The 27,503-nt window shown below is 36.9% G+C and overlaps 1 protein-coding gene across 7 annotated transcripts in view; it reads left to right on the forward strand.

The window, feature by feature from the left end:
- The window catches only part of Ddx60 (DExD/H-box helicase 60), a 103,872-nt gene that overhangs the window by 19,589 nt on the left and 56,780 nt on the right, over positions 1-27,503 (forward strand). For 6 of the 7 annotated variants that reach the window (XR_009591399.1, XM_060381840.1, XM_060381841.1 and 3 more), the window contains 11 exons: positions 1,259-1,375; positions 2,942-3,103; positions 5,567-5,725; positions 9,932-10,073; positions 11,788-11,943; positions 15,282-15,387; positions 15,799-15,914; positions 17,084-17,244; positions 21,875-22,127; positions 24,770-24,936; positions 25,425-25,583. Coding sequence is in view for 6 of the 7 variants with exons in the window: in XM_060381840.1 (XP_060237823.1) it covers positions 1,259-1,375; positions 2,942-3,103; positions 5,567-5,725; positions 9,932-10,073; positions 11,788-11,943; positions 15,282-15,387; positions 15,799-15,914; positions 17,084-17,244; positions 21,875-22,127; positions 24,770-24,936; positions 25,425-25,583 (1,698 nt within the window). In the remaining variant the exon portion in view is untranslated. Of the gene's footprint in view, positions 1-726; positions 900-1,258; positions 1,376-2,941; positions 3,104-5,566; positions 5,726-9,931; positions 10,074-11,787; positions 11,944-15,281; positions 15,388-15,798; positions 15,915-17,083; positions 17,245-21,874; positions 22,128-24,769; positions 24,937-25,424; positions 25,584-27,503 lie in introns of those variants that run through there. The other variant, XM_060381844.1, reaches the window with a different exon arrangement.

The following is a 27,503-nucleotide window of genomic DNA, read 5'->3' on the forward strand; positions in this document are numbered from 1 at the left end:
TTTCCTATATTGGTATATTTGAGAACTGATTTGTTGACATTTTCAGAGTAAAGCATGGACACTGACTGGGTAAGTATATCTAGTTTACTTGTTTTTTATTAGTTAAGGTGAATTCTGCATTATGAGTATCGTTCAATTTACCATCAAGGTAGCTTTAGAACCAGGTAGCGTGTGTCCTTTGAGAATTACGTCATACCCATCATCACACATTTGCATGAATGAAAATGATTGCCATGACTTGACAGGGTAATTTACTTTGTTTTTTATTAGATTCCTATTATTTAAGTATTCTTGACGCTGGCTGCCAAATGTGGGCAGAGGCAGGCCTAAGCTTTATTTTATAACTAGGGCAAGTACTAAATACTGAATTTGTGCTGTAGTTCCTTATTTCTTTCCACAGACCGGGTCTCGCTGTGGAGCTCAGGCTGGCCTGGAACTCACAAAGATCCTCTTTGCTCTGCATCCCCGAGTGCTGGTATTAAAGACACGTGCCCGCATACGCAGCCTTGTAATATTCTGTTGACAGCAGTTTCTGAATCTGAATTCTGAGAAATCTTGCAGACATTCTGCCTAGAACCAATTTCAATGGAGGATATTATTTATAAAATAATTTATGCCCCAATTAATTAAAATTCACCTTAAAGTGTTTTTTTTTCTCCTAACAGGCAATTGAAGGACTACTTGAAATAGAATAGTAGAAATGCCATCGAAACTGTTAGCCATGAGTGTTTCCAGTGCCACAGTTGCCTGTGGGGAAGGGATTTTAGTGTCTTCTTAGGTGTTTGCTTGCAATACACTGAACTGTTTTGGAAGGGAGGTTTGCACATACATTACATTATGATGACAGTTGATGGGTGCACAGCCAGGTTGATATACCAAGTCACTGAACTGCATTTAAAGTGAGTACCACCTCTCCCACGTGACACTGGCAGCTCCCCTTGTTTATGTGAATGCCGAAAGATAGGCTATTCCCTGCGATTCACGATTCACGTTATAATGACATATGATTGTCCACGATTCACTGTGTAACTTACAACTTTGTGAAAGTGCTAAAAATAGGTGCTATTTTGCCACAAGAGGTAACAAAATATCGCCTGGAAGGAGTTTTAAACATTGCTGACCATCCTCAACTACATTAGTGTAAAGTTTAAATTGAGGACTACATTGTAACATGATGGTATCTTAAACTCTTAAAGGTCTGAGTTTTGTCATTGGGAAATAATTTTATTTATGACAATTTATCATACTTTTTTTGCAGAATGGGAAGAAGATTGTGATGGTTTACAAAACCCTGATTAAACGGTTGGAAAAATGGAGAGACAAGGCTTTAACAGCTCTGTTTGGAGATTTAAAATTCAATAATATGGTGGGAGAGGTAATAGAACTTGAAAAACACCTTTTACTTGAACTATCTTTTTAGAAGTGTGTGTGTGTGTGTGTGTGTGTGTGTGTGTGTGTGTGTGTGTAGGTGCATAACCTTGCACATCACTCTTAGTGTTTCACTTTGAAACCAAAAAGTTTCCAGGGATTTTCTGGTCTAATGTATATAGTAATCGGCCTATTATAGCAGTGAAGAGTAGGAGAAATATCACATTCCCTTGTTTCTGGTTAGTGTATAAATGTCTCTGTTTTCCCCTGTTAAGTAGGATATACACTCGTGGTCCACCTATAAACATACAGGCAAAACATTCATTACCATAAGGTAATAAAGTTTAAAATTCGTAAAAATTATTGTGAGTAATCCAGTGCCTCCGTTCAAATGAATGTGGACAGAACTCCAAGTTTCATCCACAGAACTGTATTATTTAGACTCAGGATTGGGACTGTCTTGTTTTTTTATAATTTTTAATTTTTATTTATTCTTCACAATTTATTCATTATATATCCCAATTGAAGTCCCCTCCCTCAACTCCCACCAGTCTCGCCCTTCCTTCCTCTTCCCTTATCCCCTTCCCCTAGTCCACTGAAAGGGGGAGTTCTCCATTATTGCCATCTGCCCATAGCTTGTCAAGTCTCATCAGGACTGCCTGGATCCTCTTCCTCTGTGGACTGGCAAGACCACATCACCAGGGGCGAGTGATCAAAGATGAGGGATGGTCTTGCTAATCTGAATACTTTTCCTTTTTATGTCTTGGCTGCTTATCGTGTTAGAACTTAGAGCAAGATCCACATAGTTTGAATATAACCTTCAGATGGCATCAGTGTATTTTACAGTATTGAGCCCATGCTGGGTGTACACCCTTTTCATTACTCTTCTTGTTACATACATATTTTCTGACTTTATTAAAATCTTACAAGTGTGATTTTTATGGATATGCGGTATTTCTTGAATGCTGAACATTTAAATTGTTTGCTTTTAAAATAATTCTGTGATGAACACTTTTGTGCACACATTTTTGGGCAGATTTTGGGTTGTTAATCTAGGTTAGCTCTCTAGAACTCGAATGAAAAATATCCATATATTGAATGGCAATTAAGTGTACTGTCAATTGCCTTTGCTTAAGCCTTTGCCTATTTATAATCTCATTAGCGAAGCATAAGAGGAATGGTATACCACAATTTCTTGTACAGTTATTAAAGTATTAAAAGATGAAAAATCACTTTGATCACATGAAAGTAGAAAAATGCAGTTGTTATATTACTAAAGAATATAAACTTTTTCTCATTTTCTCATTATTTGTTTCATTAGACATTATTTTTTAAAAAGTCACAGATTTTCTTGTCTAGTTACCAGTGTTTTTTTTCATATGCATGTATTTGTTCACAGTTTCGTCAAAATTTTTTGAAGTAATTTTACCATTCAAAATTTTTGCTCACTAATTTTTTAATGGAAATAACTACAGTTCCCATATGGTCCTATAAACCCACTTCTTACTATACAATCACTTATGAATAAAGTTTTCCAAATATCATGACATGTTACAATTGTCTCCTGTGACAGGCATGTGAGACTGTATCTCTGCTTAAGCAAGTCTGGCCGGAGGGATCTGACATCCGACGTGTCCTTTGTGCCGCCTCATGCTCCCTGTCCTTGGACATGTACCACTGCTTTTTAGAGAGCAGAGAGAAGGAAGCCTCCCAGCAGACGTTCGAAGTCAAACAGGTGCGGTCGTCGCGCTGGGATACACCACTGCTTTCCACCGTCGCTAGTTTATTATTTCCACCTACCATCTCTCCCACGTGACGCTCGCACTTCCCCATGTTTACATGAACGTCAAAAGATACAATTCATGTTTAATGACATATGATGTTCCACGATTCACGGTGTTGCCTACCGGCATTTCATGTAGGATCAGTCACCCACAGGCAGACAAAAGGAGAAACAGCCTACTGTGCTTTGGGCTTTTTCTGTGTACTGTGCAGGAAATGTTTAGGAAAGCTCTACAAGATAGGCGTTGTGTTTTCTACCCCACACTGGCTTTCTGCTTTTGAGAGTAACAGTTCTCTAACCCAAAGTGTTAAATAGTAATGTGGACTGAATTCAGGTTTATCTTGTACAAGTTTCTCAGTGAGTTTAAAAGATACTCCCACACTAAGGAGTCTTGGCGTCCTATTTTGTTGATTTGTTCGTTTGTTTATTACAATTTATTCACTTTGTATCCAAGCTGTGGCCCCCCCTCCTTCATGTCCTCCCAGTCCCACTCATCTTCCCTCTTCTCCCTGCAGGCCCTTTCCCTAGCCCACTGATAGGAGAGGTTCTCCTCCCCTTCTATTAGACCTTAGCCTATTAGGTCTCATCAGATCTGGCTGCATCATCTTTTTCTGTGGCTTGGCAAGGCTGCCCCCTCTCCCCCCCTCCCCCCGGGGGAAGGTGATCAAAGAGTCAGCCACTGAGTTCATGTCACAGACAGCCCCTGCTCCCTTTACTAGGAAACCCACTTGGAAACTGAGCAACCTATGGGCTTCCTCTGAGCAAGGGGTGTATGTCCTCTCCATGCATGGTCCTTGGTTGGAGTATAGGTCGCTGCAGGCCTCCATGGGCCCAGGTTTTTTGGCTCTGTCATTCTCCTTATGGAATTCCTGTTCCTTCCAGGTCTTTCTATCTTCCCTTTCTCCCGTAAGGTTTCCTGCACTTTGCCCAAAGTTTGACTATGAGTCTCAGTACCTCTTTTGATTCCCTGATGGGGATTCCTTGTCGTTTCCTACTTCCGATGTCTATCCTGTTTGCTCTTCTGAGTGAGGTTTCACCCTATTCCCTAGGGCCCTCCTTGTTGTTTAGCTTCTTTAGGACTATAGATTTTAGTATGTTTATCCTATATTATATGTCTAATATACACTTATAAGTGATTATATACCATGTGTGTCTTTCTACTTCTGGGTTACCTCACTCAGGATAATCTTTTCTAGTTCTCACTATTTGCCTGCAAATTTCATGATTTCTTTGTTTTTAATTGCTGAGTGTATTCCATTGTGTAAATGTACCACAATTTCTGTATTCACTCCTCCGTTGAGGGACATCTAGGTGGCTCCCTGATTCTGGCTATTATGAATAAAGCTGCTATGAACATAGTTGAGCAAGCGACCTTGTTGTATGGTTGAGCATCTTTCGGATATATGCCTAGCAGTGGTAAAGCTGGATCTTGAGGGAGCACTATTCTTAATTGTCTGAGAAAATGCCAGATTGATTTCCAAAGTGGTTGTACAAGTTTATGTTCCCACCAACAATTGAAGAGGGTTCCTATTAGCTGGAAAGAGACTACTGTTCTTAGGTTTCTTCATTGCAAGAAAGATGGCCAATTGAGATTTAGCTATGACTAAACATTCATCTGTGCATATGTGTGCTCATGGCCACATAGGTATGCACACATCTGTACATACCATTTTATATGTAATCTGAGTACTATGAAGTCTCAGCTAAAGAATCCTATTAACTTTCTTGATTTCAGAAACATTTAATATTTTGGTTTGCAGTATCTCTTTAAATATAAATTTTAATGAAAACTTTCTACATTAGACATCCTATTTTACATAATTCCCTAAATCATGATAGTTATTCAAACTTTTCTCTCTGAAGCTTCTAACTGTTAGACCCTCTCTAGCATCCTAGTGCTGTCCCAGTGAAGTCTTCTTGTTGTCCAACAAACCAAATATATTTGACAATGGCAATGATATCTTTGTCCATGGTGATAAATATATCTACTTATTTACCCTTGTTGTCACTGTGCAGTTTTAGATACATTGCTACCCAGTTGTGCTCATGCTCATAGTTCAGAGTATCCCCCTCCGAATATGCTACCTAGAGAGAAGAGAATACTTAGCATGTAGCTTCACCGACCCAAGACCCTGTGAAACCCTCCATTCATTACCTTGTTTATTAGCTTAAACATGGCATCCCTGAAATGCTGAATCATGCCACACACCAACTGCTACAAAGCTAGAGGCTTCCTTTCCTGTTTACCTCAAACATGTGAAAGCCTAGTTTCTGGGTAAACTCTGTCTCAGAAAGAAAGAGTGCGTAAATGTGGAACTCCCGCATAGACAGGGTGGTTGCAATGTCTACTTCCCAAAATTGAGTGTGTAGTCTCCAAGGCTGCAGTTGTCTGCTCATCTTCTTTATTTTCTTCAGAAAAAAGATACTTGCTTAACCCTGAATGACGTGGAAGACTTTTGTAAGCTACATTGCCTCAGTGTGGCTTTTCTACTCCATTTACCTCTCTCCCAGAGAGCTCGCTCAAGATTCATCACTTGTAAATGGATTCAGGACCTCAAGACTGTCTTTAAAATGGTAAATATACTCTCCATTCCCATATATTTTTAACCACTTTATACATAAAAACCACAATTACCTTCAAGATGGTTTTGTACAGTGTAGTATTAGATGTTGAAGTTTTCAAAGGTCGTCTTGCTTCTATCAATCACTTGGACCAGTTTTAACAGTTGTATTACGTAGTAATAGCAAGTGTCACAGCATGTCTCCAACCCACGAGACAGCTTCTAGAAATTTTCTTTTGTAACATTCTTGTCAGGATCGGGATTCTAAGTCATTAAATAGGAAGTTCCCAGTGACTACCAAATTCTACAGTGAGAAAGAGCTGAGGAAATCAGTGTAAACTTTTATTACTTTTTCCATTACAGATTATGGAAATAGAGAATCTGGAGACCTTAGAAAAACAGAAAACAAAAATTTCTCTCTAGTCTTCCATGCAAATCAGTGCTAGAATCTGTTAACCCTTCAGTGTTCTTTGCTTAGCTTTCCTTGTTCACTTTTGGGTTGTCAAGAGTAGGCCTTCTAAGGGTATCCTTATACATTTTTTTTTCTTTTCACACTTTCCTATTTTTTTACAGTATTGGATAGTATCATCTTTAATGACTACTAGTTACATCTTAATATAATATGTATGGATTAGCCATGTATACTTTCTCTTAGGATCATGAGATACTCAAGGAAAGTGTCTTATGCCCAATGGAATTAGGAATGTGCTCTTCCAACCTGAAGACAGAGTGAAGAGAGCATTCTTCATCATTCTCAACCTAGTTCTTTCAGACAATTGCATTTCATAGAGAAGATGCATTGACTCCTAACAATTACTGTGAAGGAAGAACTAGAGTATTTTAGAATGCAATAATGAAAAGATCTAACCAAGTTTGCAAGTGTTTTTGTTAAGAGGTTATATAGACTAAGTCCTGAAGGATTAGCAAGGGTTAGCAGGGTAGAGGGGATGGAAGCCAGATTCTTAGAGAAGAAATGATATATATGATTGTCCTGAAGATAGCATGGCCAAGGAGCTGAGCTCCATCGGGTGTATCAGCGACAGAAAGAATATGGTTTTAACGATGAAGCTGATGAAGTGACTGAGAGACCAGTCATGTAGCATCAAGATAGATAAATTCATGTAAGTTTATTGAGAGATTACTAAATGGTTTTATGCAGACTAATGGTACTTGCCTTTAAAAAAAAAAAACTTGACTTTCAATGTAGACTAAATGGTGTACATACAAAACTTTGGCGGAATTTTGGAGAATTAGGGGACTATTTGGCCCCATAACTGTTGATGGTGTTAGAGACTAAGGAAATGACTATGAGCGCTCTACACTTAAGGCTCTGAGTATGCTTCTTCTATAGAAGCCTGAAGAGTGATTTAAGCATAACTCGAGACACTTCAACTGCATTATAAGTGTCACTTTCTTAGTCATTGAGAGATCGATAGTATTTGCATAAACGCTCCTGTCGAAATCCAGCATGGGAGATGTGAAGAAAGTTCATGAAGTATATTCATTTGAGTGTGAATAAAGAGGTGATTAAGTAACATTGTTTTTACTTGATAGTGCTTGCATTACACTTAGTATTATATTAGCATAATGTGACCTGGGGTTGGAAACTGAAGGTCAGGTACAGGGCCCGAGAGTGATGGTTCGGTTTGTAAAGCACTTGCCTCACAAGCCTGAGAACCTAACTTTGAGCTCGAATATAGAACCATGTATGAAATAAATCATGTTCCATGATGTTCAGTTGTAATACCAAGGATAGGTAGATAAAAGGATTGCTTGTTGATCTTCTAGTCTACTTGGTCAAGTTCAAGGCCAATGACAGACCCTGTCACATAAAGAAGACTATACCAGGGGAATGACTCCTGAAATTATTCTGTGGTCTCCACACACCTGCACACACTCACACCACAGCCATATCCATATAAAAAAAGTGTCAGGATATATTGAATATCTTCATTGTTGAATATTCATCACTGTTGTAGTGGAATTTTTAAAGAGCTCTGTGGTGTAGTAAATATTAGACATAGTGAAGATAGCTCTATGTAGATTCTATTGATTATTCAGAGAAAATACTGTACCCTAAACCTCATAGGTGGACGTTATTCTAGATACTTTGTTAGTCTGTCAGGAGGCACCAGACTATGTGCTACTTATGAAGCTTCCTTCTTACAGGGTTTGTACTTGTTCCTGAGACTGATGAGCCTGACATATGAATTGTAGATATTTGAAGGGTTACTTTGGGATCTATTTTTTTTTTTAAGATTTATTTATTTATTTTATGGAGTGCTCTATATGCATGTACTCCTACATGCCAGAAAAGGGCATTATAGATGGTTGTGAGCCACCATGTGGTTGCTGGGAACTGAACTCAGGACCTCTGGAAGAGCAGCCTGTGCTCTTAACCTCTGAGCCATCTCTCCAGCCCTATGTGCTACTTATGAAAGGCAGGAAGACTACACTTCTGGGTCCTATCTTTTTAAAAACACCTTAATACATTTAATACCTTTCCGGTGAATGTATGAAAGTTACTGATGTCTGCAATTAAAGTAAATTTGTGGCAGTGATATTGTGCTTTGGCTTTTGGAATTAATTTATTTTTTGCTATCTTCATGTAGCTGAGCTTGGGTACAGAAACAGGAGCTGCTGTGAATGCAGTGGGTGTGATGTAAACTTAAATGGTTATTTGTGAAGAATTTTTGGCATTTTTTAATACACAAAGAAGTGTTTTAGCTTAAAAGACATTATTAAAATCTTTAAATATTTCATAATTTTCTAAGATAACCTAGAAGGATCATCTTAGAAACCTTAAAGTTTTAGCTGATGCAAACAGCATCTTCCTTCTCCTTCTCACACTGGGAAGCTTTAAGCTGTAATACTAAGGGAGAGTGGGTGAAGAAACCTCAGTCTCAGCTTTACTCTAAATCATATCATTGAAGAAGACTCATATCTATTGCGCCAGGAAGAAAGTGCTTTTTGTGCAGATATTTTGCCTGTGTTAAGATGGAACAACACTGCACAGACTCAAGTCAAGCAGAGAAACATCAGCATAGTTGGACGAGAATGTCTGTGTCTGCGTTTGAAAGGTTTAGTTCTGTCTTTAAAATTTTTATTAATTACACTTTATTCACTTTGTATCCCCCCATAAACCCCTTCCTCCTCCCCTCCCAATCCCACCCTCCCTCTGCCTTCTCCACGCATGCCCTTCCCAAGTCCACTGATAGGGGAGGTCCTCCTCTCCTTCCTTCTGATCCCAGTCTATCAGATCTCATCAGGAGTGGCAGCATTGTCTTTCTCTATGGCCTGATCACCTCAGGGGGAGGTGATCAAAGAGCAGGCCAATCAGTTCATGTCAGAGGCAGTCCCTCTTCCCATTACTATGGAACCTACTTGGACACTGAACTGCCATGGGCTACATCTGTGCAGGGGTTCTAGGTTATCTCCATGCATGGTACTTGGTTGGAGTATTAGTCTGTGGAAGACCCCTGTGTTCAAATTTTCTGGTTCTGTTGCTCTCCTTGTGGAGCTCCCATCCTCTCGTCCTCTCCAGATCTTACTGTTTCCCACTTCTTACATAAGATTGCATGCACTCTGCCCAGCAGTTGGCTCTAAGTCTCAGCGTCTGCTGTGATAGTCTGCAGGGCAGAGCCTTTCAGAGGCCCTCTGTGGCAGGTTCCTGACTTATTTCCAAAGGGTTAGTTCTTTATGCAACCCTTGGCAGCCCTTTTCTTGAAAACCCAAAAGTGAACAAGGAAGGCACATTGAAAAGCTGAAGAAATAGGTGGTTTCTGAGATTTTGGACCACAATGGAAGGAAATAGTAGTAGTTCAAAAGTAGATATTTTTAAACTCATAATAAAAATAATTTTTTGAGACAAAGTTTTACTGTGCAGCTCAGGCTGGTCAGAGACTTACTTGTAGCATCCACTGGTCTCAAACCTGCAGAGGTCCTTCTGTGTTAGCCTTTCAAGTGTTGGGAATGCAGCATGACCACATCCAATTTAAATCTATTTTTGAATCAGTTTTTATTTTATGTAATGTTTCAATTTTTAAAGAACAAAGCATCAACCTCATTCATCCTAAATGGGCTTACGTTGCTAATGAGAATTGGCACAGCCCTGCCATTTGCCTTTCGTTTGGATTGTAGATGTGTACAGAGCCACTGTACCTCTTACTGTGGACATGTCAATTACTCTCAATAAGTTTGTTTTATTTTCAATTTTCAGAAAAACTGGTGTGAATATTTCATCCTAAGTAACACGCACATGTTTGAATCTTGGAGTCTGAATTTTCTTCACCTTTCTGACTTAAGTGATGAGCCTTTGTTGAAGAATATTGCTTTTTACTATGAAAAGGAAAATGCAGAAGGTATCAACATACTATACAACAAACATTCCCTTCTTTAAGAGAGCAATCTCATGCAAGTTTTTAAAGCTTCAAAACCAGTATTTCTATTTACAAGGCAACAACTTTTAATGAATATCTCAGATGAACAGACAGACAAGCTCTAAGGTCTTCTGAAGTCAGTGCCCAGTTTCCAGTCTTCCTTGTGTGTCTTAGATCTAGATCTATTTTCTAATGCTGTAGTTTCCCGGAAGCTACTTTCATTAGAAATTTCGATGTTTTTCAATCTGCCAGACACTTATCCAGTGTCACAACATTCCTTTCTGTATGTTCAGCTTCCCACCTCTTCACATATTCTCTGTGTGGGCATCCCTGGCTTGTGAACCTTTCTTGGCAATTTTTGGTGTTCCATCTGAACTCTCGTTCTATGGCATCATTCAGATTCAGAGGTTCAAAACCATTTCTTAAATGTCTGTTGTAAAAACAGTAATTATTTTCTAGTTTCCCAGTCTTCCCTCATTCATAATTTTTATTTGGTGGCAATCAGAATGAATATGATAACCCAAAATATTTTTTCAACTTCATATTACTGCATAAGGGTTTTTGTTAAAAGTATGCATTTATGTGTTTGACATTTTATAATAGTTCATTTTCACACATGGTGCATAATGTTTATTTGTGAAATTGCTCTCATTAATAGAAACATTTCACTACTCTTAGATATTAAGAGATTTTAAGTCTTTACAAGAGATAATCCTTATACATTCTTTATGTAAGTTTTTTTTTTGTTAGAATAATTTTTCTTGTGTTTTTGTAGTCAAAGAAAATAAAACATTTTGGGAGAATAACACTTGATTATTATTGAAATGTCTTTCACATCAAGATTTGTTTCCTTCATATTGTACACATTGGAACAAATTAGCTGCTAATAAGCTAATGAGTCTTTGCTGATTTTTATTTTAGCTTTATTCAGTGTTATTGGTTACAACGTTATATGTGGCATAATATTTTTATTATCTTAAAAATAATTATATTTCCACTGCTGATTATTATTAGTTAAGACATCAAATTTTTCTTTTTTATTATAATCATTTATTACAATTTATTCAATTTGTATCCTGGCTGTGGCTCCATCCCTCGTCTCCTTCCAGTCCCACCCTCTGTCCCTCTTCTCTCCCTATGCCCCTCCCCTAGGCCACTGATAGAGGAGGTCCTCCTCCCCTTCTATTTGACCCTAGCCTATCAGGTCTCATTAGGACTGGTTGCTTTGTCTTCCTCTGTGGCCTGGCAAGGATGTACCCACAAGGGGGAGGTGGTTAAAGAGCCTACCACTGAGTTCATGCCAAAGACAGCACTTGCTCCCCTTACTAGGGAACCTACTTGGAGAATGAGTCTATGGGCTATATCTGAGCCAGGGTTTTAGGTCCTCTCCATGTTCTTGGTTGGGGTATCATTCTCTTCAGGGCCCCAGGGGTCAATTTTTAAGACATCAAGTTTTAATATTAAGTTGTCAAACAGAAAACCAAGATCAGTTTTAAGACCTGTCAAGAACATTGTCCAGAGACTGACCATTTTCATTCATATTCCATTGGAAAACCCACAGAAAATTCCACTTTTTGCCTCATATTACAGAGGTTGATGACTTTAGTGAAGGTGTGAGTGTGCTTCTATGCGTTAGTCAGTGCTTTTTAATGCTGTTTTTTTTTTTTTTTTTTTTTTTTTTTAAATTATGATCCAGGCTTGGATTTGAATGTAGGAGATGTCATCATGAAAGAGTATGTACAGTTGTGGGACACTGTGTCAAAGTTGGTCAGAAAGTTTGATGTGGGAGAACCATTTCCTGTGAGAACAACAAAGCTTCATTTTCTTCAAAAGACCCCATCACCAATCAAAGGTAATTTATTCCCAACTTAATTTGTGGAAAAAAAATTTTTTTCAAACTCTGAGTAGAAATTATTATATTTAGCATTTACGCGTTCAAATAGTTGTCATGTCCATATGGTGGTGAACTTTGACTAATACTGAAAATTTATATGATTTTTGTAATTAATGTCACCAATTTAAAAAATAAAACATACTGAGTGAATTCTATTTCTAACAACGTGACCTGTCAACTGACAATTTTTTTATGTAATAAAGGTGGATGAAGACACTCAATGCTGTATTATATAATGATAGTTCCATTCATAAGAACAGAATGGACAAAGCCGGCAAGGTGACTCTAGGGAAGCTGAGAACCACAGAAGGCATTTTCGGATTAGTGTGGCACCATATGCAGCATCTGGCTTGTGTAGCTACAAAAACAAACAGTAGACATGTGTTGGAGGGGGACCAAGAGATGCCAAGAATAAAAAGAAGCCAGCAGTCCCTTAGAAAGCTTTTGCCTCCTCTGAGCTTCAGATATAGAGACAGTTTTGTCTTCTCTGGGGGGTGGTGATAGAACTGACATTCTTCACCAAAGCCCAAGCCCATAGGAGAAGGCCCTAAAGATTAGCTCCCTCTAGACTTGCCTGTCAACGAACTGAATTAACAAAGGAGTCATAGTTGGCCTGGAGCATAATAAATTACTCTTGAGAATTTGGAGTTTACACTGCAAATTAAACTGCAAGGCCACACTAATCCAAAAAACATGAAAGTGATTGGAGGGATATGGCAAATTATTATGAGGAAAAAAAGTGTAAATATTTGTTTTATGGGATTATGTGTCAAAGATAGTTGTTGATAGAATTTATGAAAGCGCTGAGGAAATAACTAAGAACACAGTTATCTACAGGCAGAACTAATAACTTCTGGTTTTTTATCATCACAATTATTACATACTTTCTGAGCATGATTTGAAGCCATTTAAAAGATTAAATATGAAATGAAATGAGAAAAATAATAAACACTCTAAAACAAAATTCATTTCAATAACCAAACTTATAGAAAATCAAAATACTGCTTGGATTTAAAGCTGATTGGACATTAATAATGGGGGCATTTGGACACCATGTGTAAACAGAAATAGAATCACACTCAGGGTTGGTGTGTGTCCTACATGGGTGAGGCCATGGGATCAATTTACAGTAAAGGAAAACGAAACAGGTGAAAAATACCATTATGGCACATGAAATAAGCTAATTACAGAAAGAAAAATACTGTATGATAACATTTACATACATACATACACAATCTAAAAAAACCATAGACATAGAGCAAAATAAATAGGTAGTTATTGAGGGAGCAGTGTTAGGGAAAGGGAAAGTGTAGGTCAAAGGGTAAAATTTTATACTTATGGAAGATAATAGGTCTAGATTTGTTGTACTTAATGAGAGTAATGTAGGCTATGAAGACCAACACTTATTAAATATTGCATTATATACACTAATAATTTGGGAAATGAAATATTGTAGGTAATCTTGACACTAAAACAAAAGGATACAAGGGAAAATACAAAGAATAGTTTGATATAGTAGGTACGTTAATTTTCCTGACTGCATCAGTAGTTTGCTCTGTTTATCTTTTTGTTGTCATGGGTGTGTGTTTCTTGAAATAAGACGCTATCTTGAACTCAAGAGGTGGCTGAGAATGATACTGAGTTTCTGAACCTCCTGCTTTCACTTTCCAAGGGCTGATATCACATGCACCATCAGGCTCAGCTAACACATATTAACACACACGGTCAAGATTTGCACATTGAAATATGCTACATACATTAAATAAATATGAAATTAAAATTTAATACACAAAATATTGAAGATGTGGAGAATGAAAGCCAATGTTTAGCTCATTTGGAAACTTAGAAGGAAAGAATGAAGTGAAGTGAGTGGCATGGTGTTTGAAGAAGTAATGCCCCAACGCTTGCCTGTATTGATAAAGACAAGTTTTACACGTTTAGGATCTCAAATGGGATAAATTAAGTACAGAAACATATTAAAGAGTACGAATACATTCCCTAGACACACAAAGTGAAATTGTAACGTGAAAAACATCTCAAAAGAATCAATTAACTATAAAGGAAGAAAAATTAGTCAAGTAGCAGATTTCTCATTAATGATGAAATTCAGAATGTAGCAGAATTATATGTAATTCTTAAACTGTCTAGGGATGAAATTCTATGCATATTTTCAGAACAATAAAAATTGGTTTAGTATAATAGCATTTTTGATAGTACAATGAATTTCAGGAAAATGATTTAAAGGAATTATTAAAAGGAAAATTTACTGAGAACTTAGGATACACACATACATACATACATGTCTTTGTGTGTGTGTGTGTGTATTTCCTTGTCTATTGTGACAATTAATTCCACTAGACAAACAGCACTGGTTTATTGGGCCAGTCAGGAAGTGGTGAGAAATAGATTAATGGCAGGAAATGAAGAGCAGTATGCAGATCTTGTCAACGAGCAGGTCTCTACTTTGGGAGACAGGAGGTGAATTGCATTGGGAATCTTGTGGTGGAATACACACTAACTTGGAAGCATCTTCTTTGAGGATCAGGAAGGCTGGGGTATTTATTTTACAGTCACTATTATGACTTTGGCTGAGTGCTGTTCTCAGTGCTGTTTATCTATCTATCTATCTATCTGTCTGTCTGTCTGTCTGTCTGTCTGTCTGTCTGTCTATTATCTATCTACTTTTTGTCATCTATCTGTCTATCTGATTTATCATTTTTGTCATCTCTTCACCTGTTTTTGCATATGCTTCTTTAAAAACTAAAAGGAAGCTCAAAGGGAGAATTGCAATAATATCAATCTCATCACCTTTGTTTTTCTGTATTTTTAATTTCACTTTTGACATTGTGTATGTAATTTCTTAAAGTGCTGTCTTTCGATTCTTTATCTCTTAATAGGCAATAATAAACAGATTAGACATTTGAAAATAAACACCACAGAAATTACCTGTCATCTACTATTTATCTGTCTATCATCTATCAATAATTGGCCATTGTCACCCATTATCTTGTATCTAGCCACATATCTATCAATTCACCTACCTAGCCACCCAACCATGTTTTTGTTTAATCTGCCTACTTATTTGCTTAGATTTATTTATTTGTTTATTTATAATTATTTTCTATTATGTTCCAAGGACTCAATGTATAAAATAGCTTTATGAGCAGGGTTGGAATTGTAAAACAAAACAAGTAAATATAATAAAATATTTTATATGTGAAAATTTGGAAAACAATGTTTTTCTTCCTTCTAAAAGTTTTACATTTAAATTGATCATTTTTTTTTTTAATTTACAGAAAGTTCTCAGGAGACAATGCCAAATTTGGGTTTTATTCCTCTGTCATGTACTTTGGTTGATGAATTTACTGGAGACATTTTGAAAGACTTGCCTTTTCTAAAAAGGTAAGGTCTAATTATGTTTTAGTAAATACTTGTTTGGAATGGATAAGTTATTTATTAAAGGTTATTTGAGAAAACCTTTTCTGAATGAATTCTAGAAACATGGCACATTTAAGACAGTGCAGTATGTGCTATATATATTTGCAACATATAGTCTTTATGATATCTGGATGATTTTAACGAGAGAAAAAAAGCAACCCACTAGTAATTTTAAATTAATGAAACAAGGAATGTTTGTGAATGTTGGAGACATGATGTGGTCCTTGTTTCTGAAACCTCTAATAAAAAGCTTTTTGGATTCTACCACACATGTTGTGTCCCTGGAAAAGGATCTAGGGTTTTCAAAGGTTTAAAATGTCTTGGATTTGGAATCATGATATTTGAAATATGCTTGTATTTGTTTTTGTCTCACAGAGACGATCCCATTGTTACCTCCCTGGTTAAGTATAAGGAATTTGATGAGCTTGTCCACTGGCATTCCCACCGACCCCTCAGTGATGATTATGACAGGACAAAGGCCAATTTTAATGGTGAGCTTGCTGAGTCAGCTGAAATAACTTAAATCTACTTTATTCTGCCCTCTATTTCAAAGTAAAAAACACATTATGTACAAAAATGAAAAGTTTTGAGGAAGAACAATCAATAAGACATTCAGATGTACAATAGGGTGGGTGCTAATAGAGAATTTTCAGTTTGTTTCCTGGTAGTTATTCATATTGTGCTTGTAGGTATCTTAAGCAGAGGAATGCATATGTGATCTTTGTCTCATGAGCTTGATACTTAGGGGAAGATGCTTTTCAGTTTAAGGAATCTGGATGTTCTATGAAGTCTAATATATGGAGATTAAACTCTCAGCTCTATGTCACTTGCCCAGAATAAGGGCTTTATATTTACCTAACCAGTAATTCAAGGAACTACAATATCTTAGGTGGTTTTCCTTTGATTCTGTCTTACTAAGCTCATTCACAGGGCACAGAACAGGTAATTCTTAGAGTCTGTCTTAAAAAGAGCAAACTAACCAAAACAAACCAACCACCTGTAAGGGTACCCAAGGAGCCCTACTCATCACTGCTAGACTATTGGATACTGATGGATTCTGCAGCGTGATAGCCATTACCTTTAGTTGCATACCATTTATAGTTGTTTCAAACAAACCAATAACAGTGATGAAAATTAATCAGTCAAAAAGATATGAGTTTGGAAAAGACTTTTAGGGAGGTGAGGGAGACAGCAGAGTAAAAAGGATATAAAAGATAATGGGGGTAAGTAATTAGAGTACAATACATACATGTGTGAATTGTTAAAGAACACATTTAATGAATAAAATTAAATAACATTCTTGGTATTTATTTTGTAAGTAGGCCATGAAAAAATTGTTTTGAAAGGTTTGGAGCAGCTGGGAGTTGTTGCCCAGTGATGGAACACTTGACTTCTGTGCATGATATATAGGTTAAACTTTATAGGCAAAAAAAAAAAATGTTTAAAATATTGCAACTTTTGTAGATATGTTAAAAGTTATTCTATGGATGTGATAGACTAATTTAAGATACATTCTCTGTCCAAACTCATTATATAAACTTGCTGTTCTATTCAAGAAATTATACTGCCTGTGTATAGAATGGTATGAAGAGTTAGAGATGCTACTAAGAAACCATAGCAATTTTTCATTTTAAGTTTATTATTATTATTATTTTTGCAGAACAGTCAAGAGACCCTTATTATCTTAGAGGCATTCAGAAGTATCATGTTTTTCAACGATTTTATGGGAACTCATTAGATTCAGTCTCTTCAAAGCTTATCACAACTCAAGGCGCTAAGCCAAAGAAGGATTGTTTTAAATCCAAAAGCTCAAAGACACATGTAAGTTTCTGTAAATTTTATTATTATAAAAAGCTATGCTGATATTTTTTATTATGTCGATACTTGCTCGTCCCATTGATGGCTTCTGTCCATAGACATCATCCTTTCTTCCTTACATTGGTGTATAGCTTTGAATGTGATGGCTCCCATAGGCTCAGGTGTTTGAATGTGTGGCTCCCAGTTGGCAGTACTGTTTGGAGATCAGCAGGTTGGCTGTGGTGGAGGAAGTGTGTCCTCGGAGGCAGGCTTTGACCATTTAAAGACTTGCTGTTTTGAGTTTGCTGTCTACTTCTTGCTTGCAGTTTAAGATACAAACTTTCAGCTTCTAGCTCCAGATGCCATGCTTCTGCACTGTCGTTGTGGATTCTTATTCCTCTGAAATCATAAGCTTAAAGAACGCCTTTTTTTCTAGAAGTTGTCTTGGCCATGGTGTTTTATTGAAGGACAGAAGAGTAACAAATACAACAACAATAATAATATTTATTATAATGCTTGCTAAGAAAGTCTAAATTACATATGAATTATTGCATATTGATCCTCTCTATGTAATAATGTACCCTTATTTAGAGAAGTAAATAAAGTATTAAGTGACTAAAGGCTTGATTTAAAATTTTGCAATAATATTAAAATATGGTTTATTATCTAATAACAATACAATTTTTTTCATAAATGCAGCAAAAAGAAACATGAAACACGTGGGTGTCTTTGTTTGACTTATACAGATTATCTGCACTTTCCCCAAATATTTAAATAATTAATTCATTCGCCATCTTCTTCAAGTGCAAGTTAAAGCCATTCATTTTCTTTTCCTATACAGAATACACCCTCCTTAATTTCACCACTTATCTTACAGTTATTATCATTTTCTATCTATTTTTATCCAGAGGCCATAATTAAGGATAACATAAGTGGATAAGAGCTCACTTTATTTACTAATATCATGTCATGAAAATTATGTTAGTATTTATGATAATAGCACTGTACAAGAATAGATTATTTTTTAAAACTGGACTTACAAATCTGATGACTTAGGTGAAGTTCACACCTAAAAATTTGGCTACTCATTAGCATTTAAAAAGTCAGCTCCAATGCTAAGGATTAGAAGGCATTTATTTCATGGGAACTCTCTTAATATCAGTTGCTTTTTTATATCTTGTAGACAGCAACATCTTAGCATACCCATCTATCAGAGGAATTGTGACAGCTGACCTTGTCAAAGGGAAGTAGTGTGGCAAAGTCATCAGAAGTGAAGCTTGTGAAAATCCCACACAAAGAACACAAAAATATTTTTAAACTTTCATTTCTGGATGCTTATGCTTGGGAGAATTTTAGCAAGATTGCAAAACCAAACCAAACCAAACTAAACCAAACAAAAGAAGTGCTATTTCTTTGCCAGGTATGCAACTAATTAACAAGCAGGGGGTTCAAGTTTCACAACTCTCAAGGACAGCTACCAGTTGGTGATTAACAACAGCTCTCCCACATAATAGTTAAAATAACACACAACATTGTAGTACCTGCTGTTTTATTCCAGTGGAAGGCCTCTCTTTTTGAACTGCTGCACAGGTCCACTGAGGAATGGGGACTAGCTCAGGTTTTGCCTGGCTTATCAGAAGCAAGCCTAAGAAGTCCATGCATGTCATTGTAAGACCTGGGGTCTCACAGCTCAGGAGTTTAATCGCGCCCTTTCCAGAAACTCCCCAGACCAAGACTCGTTGCAAAAGCGAGAGGTTTATTAACCATTGTACAACGGGGTCACCCCTGCTGGTCAGCAAAGAGTGGCACCGGGAGACAAAGGCCTTTAGGTTTTTAAAAGAAAAATTGCAGGAGATTTGAAGTTCTAGTTTTGGCAATTTAGGATTGGATGAGGAAGCTATAAAATAAGATAATTGGTTAGTCTTAGGTGCTCAAGCTTGGCCAGTCCTGCCAAGTGTGGATGCAGCTGCAATTTAAGGTAGGGGTGGTTAGCTCATCCTTGAAGATTAGGGCTGCGGGCTCTTGGCTGGAGGTCAAAAGCTACTCAGAAGAAGTCTAGGTTTGTTGCTAAGAAACGCTATCTCAAGGACAAGGGTCTGGTCCTTCTTTTGCTGAATGAAGGTCATTGCTTGCTTGCCCTTTTTTTTATATGTGTCCTCACAGATAGGGTCACATCCCTTTACTCTCTGGAAAGGTACTAAGAGGCTTTAGCTTAACCTGGACCTAAAACTCAAAACTATAGGCTTTAGAAGACATATAGGTTACAAAGTTAGTCTAACCCTTTCATCATCACTGCTGCTTTCTCATGGTCAGGGCCTTCTCAATTTTATACTCAAATTAATGAAAACTTTGACTGTTTATTTAGGAACTTCAGGAGGAAGAGAAGGATGAGATGGAGGAGGAGGAGCAGGAGGAGGAGAAGGAGGAGGAAAAGAAGTCTTCTCTTTCTTCGGCTGTTCTTTATTCTTTTCTTCCTCCTCTTCTTCCTTCTCTTTCCGCCTCTTTCCCTCCTCTTTTTCCCCCTCTTCCCCTCCTCTTCCTCTTTCTTTCCTTCTCCTCTTCCTCCTCTTCATCTCTCTCCTCTTTCCCCTTCTCGTCATCCTTCTCTTTCTCCTCTCTCTGGCTGTGTTCCTCTCTGTTGCAAAATGACATACTTCCAAAAATGCTCATCAGCACAAGTAGACTGAAAAGAAGTATAAGGTTCTCTACTTCCACTCTTAAATATTAAATGAGTCATCAAAGACATTCAACATCATATGTACTTTATAAATGCACTCTATGACCAATGAATCTTCACATTTGAGATAAAGGGAGCATTGTATGTTGTATTATCACTTAATATTTACTATTGCTATATCTTCTGGTAATGCTGTTGTTAATCCTAAACAGCTGTATAACCAAATCACCACACAGAGACTATGATTTATTTAGTCCATCTAGAACACAATGCTGGGCAATAGTTATTCCATCCTAAACCTCCAAGCCCTCATAACTTCCTAACATTTAGATTCACCCATTATACTTGCTTTTTGTGAAATCTTAGGTCCGGTTCATTCTCCACTTCATTCCAAGACCTCTCCTCCAGCCTCTCTCTCCCAGCCTCTGTGACTCTTCCTCCTCCTCTGCCTCCTACTCTTTCCTGTCCTCTGGCTCCTCCCCTTTCCCTCCTACTCCTTTCTCTCCATTGCTCAACATTGTGGCTGGTTGTTTTATTTTGGCATGTTTACACAAACTTGAGACAAGTGATGCTTAGAATAAGTATCACAATGCAAAGTCAGGATTGAAACCAGAGAGTGGTGAGAGATATCAGCATTTGAATGAAACAAGGGTAAGGTGTATACATTCTAAAAGAACATCATACCAACAATTGTACTTGACAAAAGTCTGAGGCTCCTCATTGTCTTATGTAGAAAAGCTATGGCAAATAAACCAACAGCGAACACTTAATTGCAAATGATGGGAAACTGCCAATGTTATTGATTGGAATGAAGTAGATCGAGAATGTGACAGCTAAATGTGATATTATTATAGATAAATGTTTAGATGTTAATTTCATGACTAAACTGAATAATGAAAGTTTCTGTCAGGATACTTTTGCTAACATAATTCTCTAATTTGTCCTATAAGATTATTTTTATTATTTCTGTGTGTTTGTGAATATATGTGGGGGTGCCATGGCATGTATATGGATGTCAGAAGAAAGTTTTGTGGAGTCATCTTTTTGCACATTTACATGGATTCTGGGAATTGAACTTGAGCATCAGGTTTGCAAGGCAAGCACCTTTACATGCTGAACCATGGCACTGGCCTTGTTCATGTAAAGTGAAATAAATGAGATTGGTAAAACCACAGTAAAAAAATAGATCCATATTGTACTTAAATCAGTTGAAAACATTTTTAAGTAAGGCAGATTATACACACATATAAATATATATATATACATATATATAAACTATATAAACTATAGATATAATATATATTTATATATACACATACATAATATATGATGCACATATATATATATATATATATATATTTCCTATATACTCCCTGCCTTCATCTCTTTTCTCTTATTTACTCATTAAATATTATGAGCTAAATGTCTTTAGCTTAGGCAATCCAGGCAACTTTGGTGCAATTTTATCTCAAGGATCTCAGTCTAGAGAGGAAGACTGATGCATTTAGGAGCAGATATAGTAGACCTTGAGTAGTTTGATAGATGCTTGGCAAAGGAAATGATACATGACATAGGCATGAGAATAGGAGAGTAATCATGATACAAATATTATGATCACATAGGGAGTAGGAGGCAGTAGAAAGACCAGGATAATCTCAGAGAGAATAGCAGCCATCACTGCATGGAGACTTGGAAGAGTATTTTCAAGGCCTCTTTGATTTTATTATATTCACTCTTTTATATTTAACACTACCTAGACATTTAGGAAATTATCTTCAGCAGTTCTTTATAGTCATTGAGTTGAATTTTTATGTTTTTAATCAACAGAGTCTTAATTAAAACATATTTTTATGACTTCAAGTATGGAATGATGGTCAAAAACACTGTGTACTTGAAATAACATTTCATTCATGAAATATCAGTCTGGAATAGTTCTATCTTGTCATGAGATGTGTTTTTTTTTTTCCATTTGGGCAGGAGACCAAGGCTGACATAATTGCTAGAGAGAATAAGAAGAGGTTACTTGCCAAGGAAGAACAAAAAGAAGAACAAAGATGGAATTCCTTGTCATTTTATATTGAGGAGGAGATGAAAAAGAATTTAAACTCTGGAATGAAGAAGCTGGAAGAGTTCTTGAAATCATGTAAAAGTAACTCAGTAAAATTTCAGGCTGAAAAAGTAGGGTTAAATGTGTGCTTAAAAGTATGGAAGGATCACTGTCGAGCAGAAGGTATGTGGTGTGTAATTGTGTTGATTTCCCTTGATGAACTAGAGAGACCATAGAGATGTAATGATGGTGGATTGCCACCCATTAACTAGAAATATGTACAGTAAGACTTACAAAGCAATATTGCTTCTGTTTTTGCCAATGAGCAGTGACATCTCAAAGAGGTGGTCAAAGCAAAGACATAGAACATGTATAAGCATAATTCGAGACAGGTTTAAACTAACTTCTGACCAGGTAGAGAACTGTTAACATAACCAGTAAGAGTCAGGCACAGAGGAAGAACCCATCATTCATTGTTTTCTTTCTGGGTAAGCTGATGTTTATGTTTGCCTGCTAACTTAGTTTCCCCTTGGTTGCTATGATAAAATACTTTGATAAAAGCAGCTTAATGGAAAAAGGGTTTACTCTGTCGAACAGCTCAAGGGTATATGGCTCATCATTGAAGGACATATCAAAGTAGTATGGGCTTGAAGCTGCTGATCACATCATATTCACAACAGAAAGGTGGAAAGTGATGGATGAATGCATGATTAGCTCAGTTCCTATTTTCTATCGCCCAAGATTCCTACAGAGGGCATGTTTCTATCCACAGTTACGATGGGTGTTCCTGTGTCTATCAGCCTAGTAAAGAGAATCCCTTACAAGCATGTTCAGAGGCCTGTCTTCCATGTGAGTGTAGAACCTGTAAAAGTTACAGGCAACACCAGCCGTACAGACTTCAACACTGCTCCCCCCTACTATAAAGGCTTCTTCCAAAGTCAGTGAGGATCGATGTACTTTCCCTTTCAATTTCTATGAAGGAACACAGGAAAACAAAACAGAGAGAGGAAGGGTGCGGTAAGGTTGAGTAGACAGAGAAGTGTAAACTTGTTGTAGTATGTGCTTTACTTAACATTTATTTATCTTTCTCTCCAACCAAGACACTGAATCAAGATGTGCAGTTGAATGTTACCAACAGAGATCGGAATTTAGAGTGACTTAAAGACTATACTGCTGCATTTTATTTAGAGATTGTTTGTAGGCACTGTAGACTTATAGCAGAGTCTCAGCTGGATTTTCAGGTTCTTCTGTCCAACTACTAGAAATTAGCAGGACCCATGGTTAGTGACAGAAGCAGAGGCAGGTTGTTGAAGAACAAAGTGCCTCTAGGAAAGGTCAGAAGTTCAATGTCCTCTTCTCACTCCCAGACTTCTGACCTTCTGTATGTAGTTTTCATTCCAGCTTACTCTCCATTCGGACACTGAAGCTTTTTTAGATTTGATGTGTGTGTGTGTGTGTGTGTGTGTGTGTGTGTGTGTGTGTTGTCCACAGATGCAGAAGACATTAGATTCCCTGAAGCTAGAGTTTACTGTGAGGCTTCTGGCATTGTTGCTGGGAATCTAGCTCTATAAGAGAACAGCCCCTCTTACCACTGAGCCATCTCTCCATCTCCCTATCTCTCCATTAATTTACTTTCCGGGCCACAGAAACCGTTTACTTAGATATTAGAACTTAATCACAGGCCACTTTAACCACAAAGGGTACCAGTAAACACATACTTTTACCTAGGTATATACAATTCCCTATATCACAGAGATGTAAATAAGGACTTTCTGGAACTACTTGGTGGACAGAGAAATTAAGAGTAGTAACTGCCACAAATGCCTTAGTTTTTATTTTTCAAACAACCACATTTTACTTATCCTCCACACCCAATGCATAAAATATCTTTCCATGAAGATTTCCTCATGATTCAGATTCCTAACACCTTAGCTTCTAATGCCGGTTGGGAGGCAATCACATACCATATACTGTAGATGAAATGAATGCTCCTGGCCATAAGACCTCTATTAAGTTTCCTTGGTAGACTCTTGTATGATAGCATTCATTATGGGATTGGTAATTCTGTTAGGTAGATCAGAGTGGACACTTTCTAAAAGAAAAGCAGAACCAAAGCAGATGTGGTGAGAGTGAAAAGGTTCTAGCAGAAGGGAGAAATAAACAGTGTAGACTGTGCTAGAGAAGTGGACAGGTGTTTGGAAATCTGGCTCTGATAGCTGGAAGAGATGGATTGCACTGAATAAAGGGATTCAGGCTTACATTCAGTATAACAATAGGGCTAAATGAATGTTGTTAAGATTGTAATCTTATGTTTAAACATCATGTAACTGTTTTTCTTGAACAGAAGAGACATGGCAATGTGAGACAGAAAAGATCCATAATTTAGTAAAACTCTACAAACTTCAGTTTTTAATAATATTTTAATTTTGAACTGTAAGATTTTTTAAAAGTTTCCATTAACTATTTATTAGAATGCAATTTGTGGTAGGATGAAATTGTTTTTAATATCTGAAACGTGAAATCCACCACCTTTGAGTTTATTTTTATTCAAAATTCTCAATAAAAAATGTAGTTTCATCCAACTCAACTGTTAGTACCCAGGATAAGTGCATCTGTAATGTGAGCTCAGAGGTATGGAGTCTGCAAGAAATTGAAGCATAAGATTTTTATCTAGTTTTTTCTATTCTAAAATCTCTATTAAAGGCGAGTGAGATAGCAAGTGTCATTGAGTGTAGAAGATTAATTAGAGGTTCAATCTTCGTTAATTGACATTTGTTATTTTGATGACTTTTACAACAATTTTATTATTTATATTTTGTATCAAGGTGAAACCACGAAAGACTTAAGCAAAGCTGTTGGTATGATGAAGAGAATCCACTCCTTGTTGGACAAACACTCTGAACTTCTGCAAGAAGCAGATCAGAAACTCATAGCCAGATGTCTTATGTATTTAGGGTTTGATGAGCTAGCAAATTCATTATATGCAACTCAGGTAATATCTTGTGACAGCTTCATATTAACTAAACTGTTATTTGCTATATACAAAGTGTCCTTCAAACACATTCATCTCTTTTAGGTTTATTTTTAATAGAAAATAGCACCTTAGTTAATCTAAATGCTAGAAGTTGAATTAATCAAGAATTAGAAATATTTTATACAACTTGGCTGTGCACACTAAATGTCTGATAATTTATGCAGACCTTTAGAACAAACCCTATACTTAATTCTAGCAAAACAACTCACATTTGTAATGGCTGTTTATTTGTTTGAAATATTTCAGGTTTTAGCCACAAATATTAGAGTAAACATTTGAAAATCTTGAAATCTATTGATTTATTTGTACTTCAGAAAACTGGTAATGTCCTCATGATGTTTAAATTGTTTTCATATGAAAGAAACTCAGTCAGACATGAACATTTTATTTATTTAAAATTTTCTATAACTTAATTGCTTTCAAAATAATATTTTAAAACGACATAGGATGCAGCAGATGACATAAAAATGAGAAAGAAGAATAAATATTCAGTTGGGATTGGGCCAGCCCGGTTCCAGCTACAATACATGGGTCACTATTTGATACGAGAAGAGAGAAAAGATCCAGACCCTAGGGTTCAAGATTTTATTCCTGACACATGGCAGGTAAAAATACGAATAAAAAATAATTATTATATTTTGTAATTCATGTATGAATCCAGGAGGTTTTTTTTGTTATGGTTCTGTATTTTCATGTGTGTTTGTGTGTTTACATTTATATTTATCATAAACTTCATAATATTGAGTTATTTCGTTTAGAAGTCATTTTGCTTAAAATAGCTAGTTTGCTGTCTAAAATGTCTCATTTGGACTTATTTTTTCCATTTAGAGAAATTAAAAATTTCATTTGCTATGTATACTATTTCCCTGGTGATGTGTTAAGGGGATTCATACACTATAATCAAAGCTTAAAGTTGTTTGTGCTGTGCAGCTGTTATCATCTTATGCTAGACTCTAGGTGTTCTTTGTCAATAGAATTTCATGTGTAAACAATGTAAACACTGATGGGTGCTTTAAACACTGAGAAATTGTTTATATATTTACAAAGTGTAAATACTACCAGTCTAGATATTTTTGTAACATGTATAAGATAAAGATTGATAGTCACAAAATTAGGAAGTAACCACTTCTGCACACACATATACATTTGCATTGATCTTTTAGATTTCATACATTTATATGTTTTACATAAAATATTTTATATATGTATATATTATATGTACATATATATATATATATATATTGCTGAACTTTGAACATTATTTGCTTATCCAAATGCCATTTTGAAGGTTCATTCTGACTGGTTATCTCATTCAGTTAAGACTGTGTAAGCTACTCTTCATTAATGTAATAAAAAACTTGAGGCAGCCTAGCTTTAACGTAAATATGTTCACTTGCCTTACATTTCTGGAGTTTCAACACAGGAAAGTCATCTTCTCTCGTACTTTCCATGCACCCTCTAATTCTTTCATGTTTTTTTCACTCTGAAGTGTGGCTTGTGGGGAGGACTAGATGCATGGGGTGCTCAGATTAGGATCTGGAAGTACTTTCTCTCTTCTGTACTTCACACAGGGTTTCCTATGTATGTATGTATGTGTGTATATATGCATGTATCTATCTATCTATCTATCTATCTATCTATCTATCTATCTATCTATCTATCTATCTATCTATCTATCTATCTTCACCTGCATCCTGGGTGTAGCCCCATCCTTCCTAGCCTTCCTCGTTCCCCCTTCTCCTTTCTCCATCCCCCTTCCCTATTCCTCAGAAAAGGGGAGACCCCTGCCTTTCCATCCACCCCAGCTCATCAAGCATCAGGGCTGAGCATGGCCTCTTCTCCTGTGACCTGGCAAGGCAGTTCCACCAGGGGTAAGTGATCAAAAATCTGGTAAGGGAGTTTTTGTCAGATGCATTCCCCACTTACCTGAGGACCCACGTGAAGCCTAAGCTGCTCATTGGCTACATCTTTGTAGGGGTCTAGGTCAGGTTCATGCATGGTCCTTAGTTGATGCTTCTATTTCAGAAAAGCCCTCTGGGCCCTGGTTAGTTGGTCCTGTTGGTCTTCTTGTGGAGCTACTGTCACCACCAGGTCCTTTTCTCTTTCCTCCCACTTTTCCACAAGACTCCATATTAATCGCCCAGTGTTTGGCTGTGAGTCTCAGCATCTGTTCTGAGGTGTTGCTGGGTTGAGTCTCTCAGAAGACAACTCTGTCAGGCTCCTGTCTGTAAGCTTAGCAGAGTTTCTTTCATAGTGTCAGGGCCTGGCACTCTCCCATAGGGTGGGGCTTTGGTTAGGCCAGACATTGGTTGAGCATTCTCTCAGTCTGTGGTCTATATGCTCTATATCTTTATCCCTGCACATTTTGTAGGCCCAGTAAATTTTAGGTAGAGTTTTTTTGTGGGTGGATTGGTGTTCCTCTTCCTTTGCTAGGAGACTTGTATAGTTAGAGGGTATCATCTTCAGGCTCTACAGCCTCTGCTACTAGGAGTGTCTGTTTCAATCTTCTTCATATCCTCCCAATA

This window comes from Meriones unguiculatus, chromosome 4, assembly GCF_030254825.1.
Source record: "Meriones unguiculatus strain TT.TT164.6M chromosome 4, Bangor_MerUng_6.1, whole genome shotgun sequence".
In the NCBI taxonomy this organism is placed as follows: domain Eukaryota; kingdom Metazoa; phylum Chordata; class Mammalia; order Rodentia; family Muridae; genus Meriones; species Meriones unguiculatus.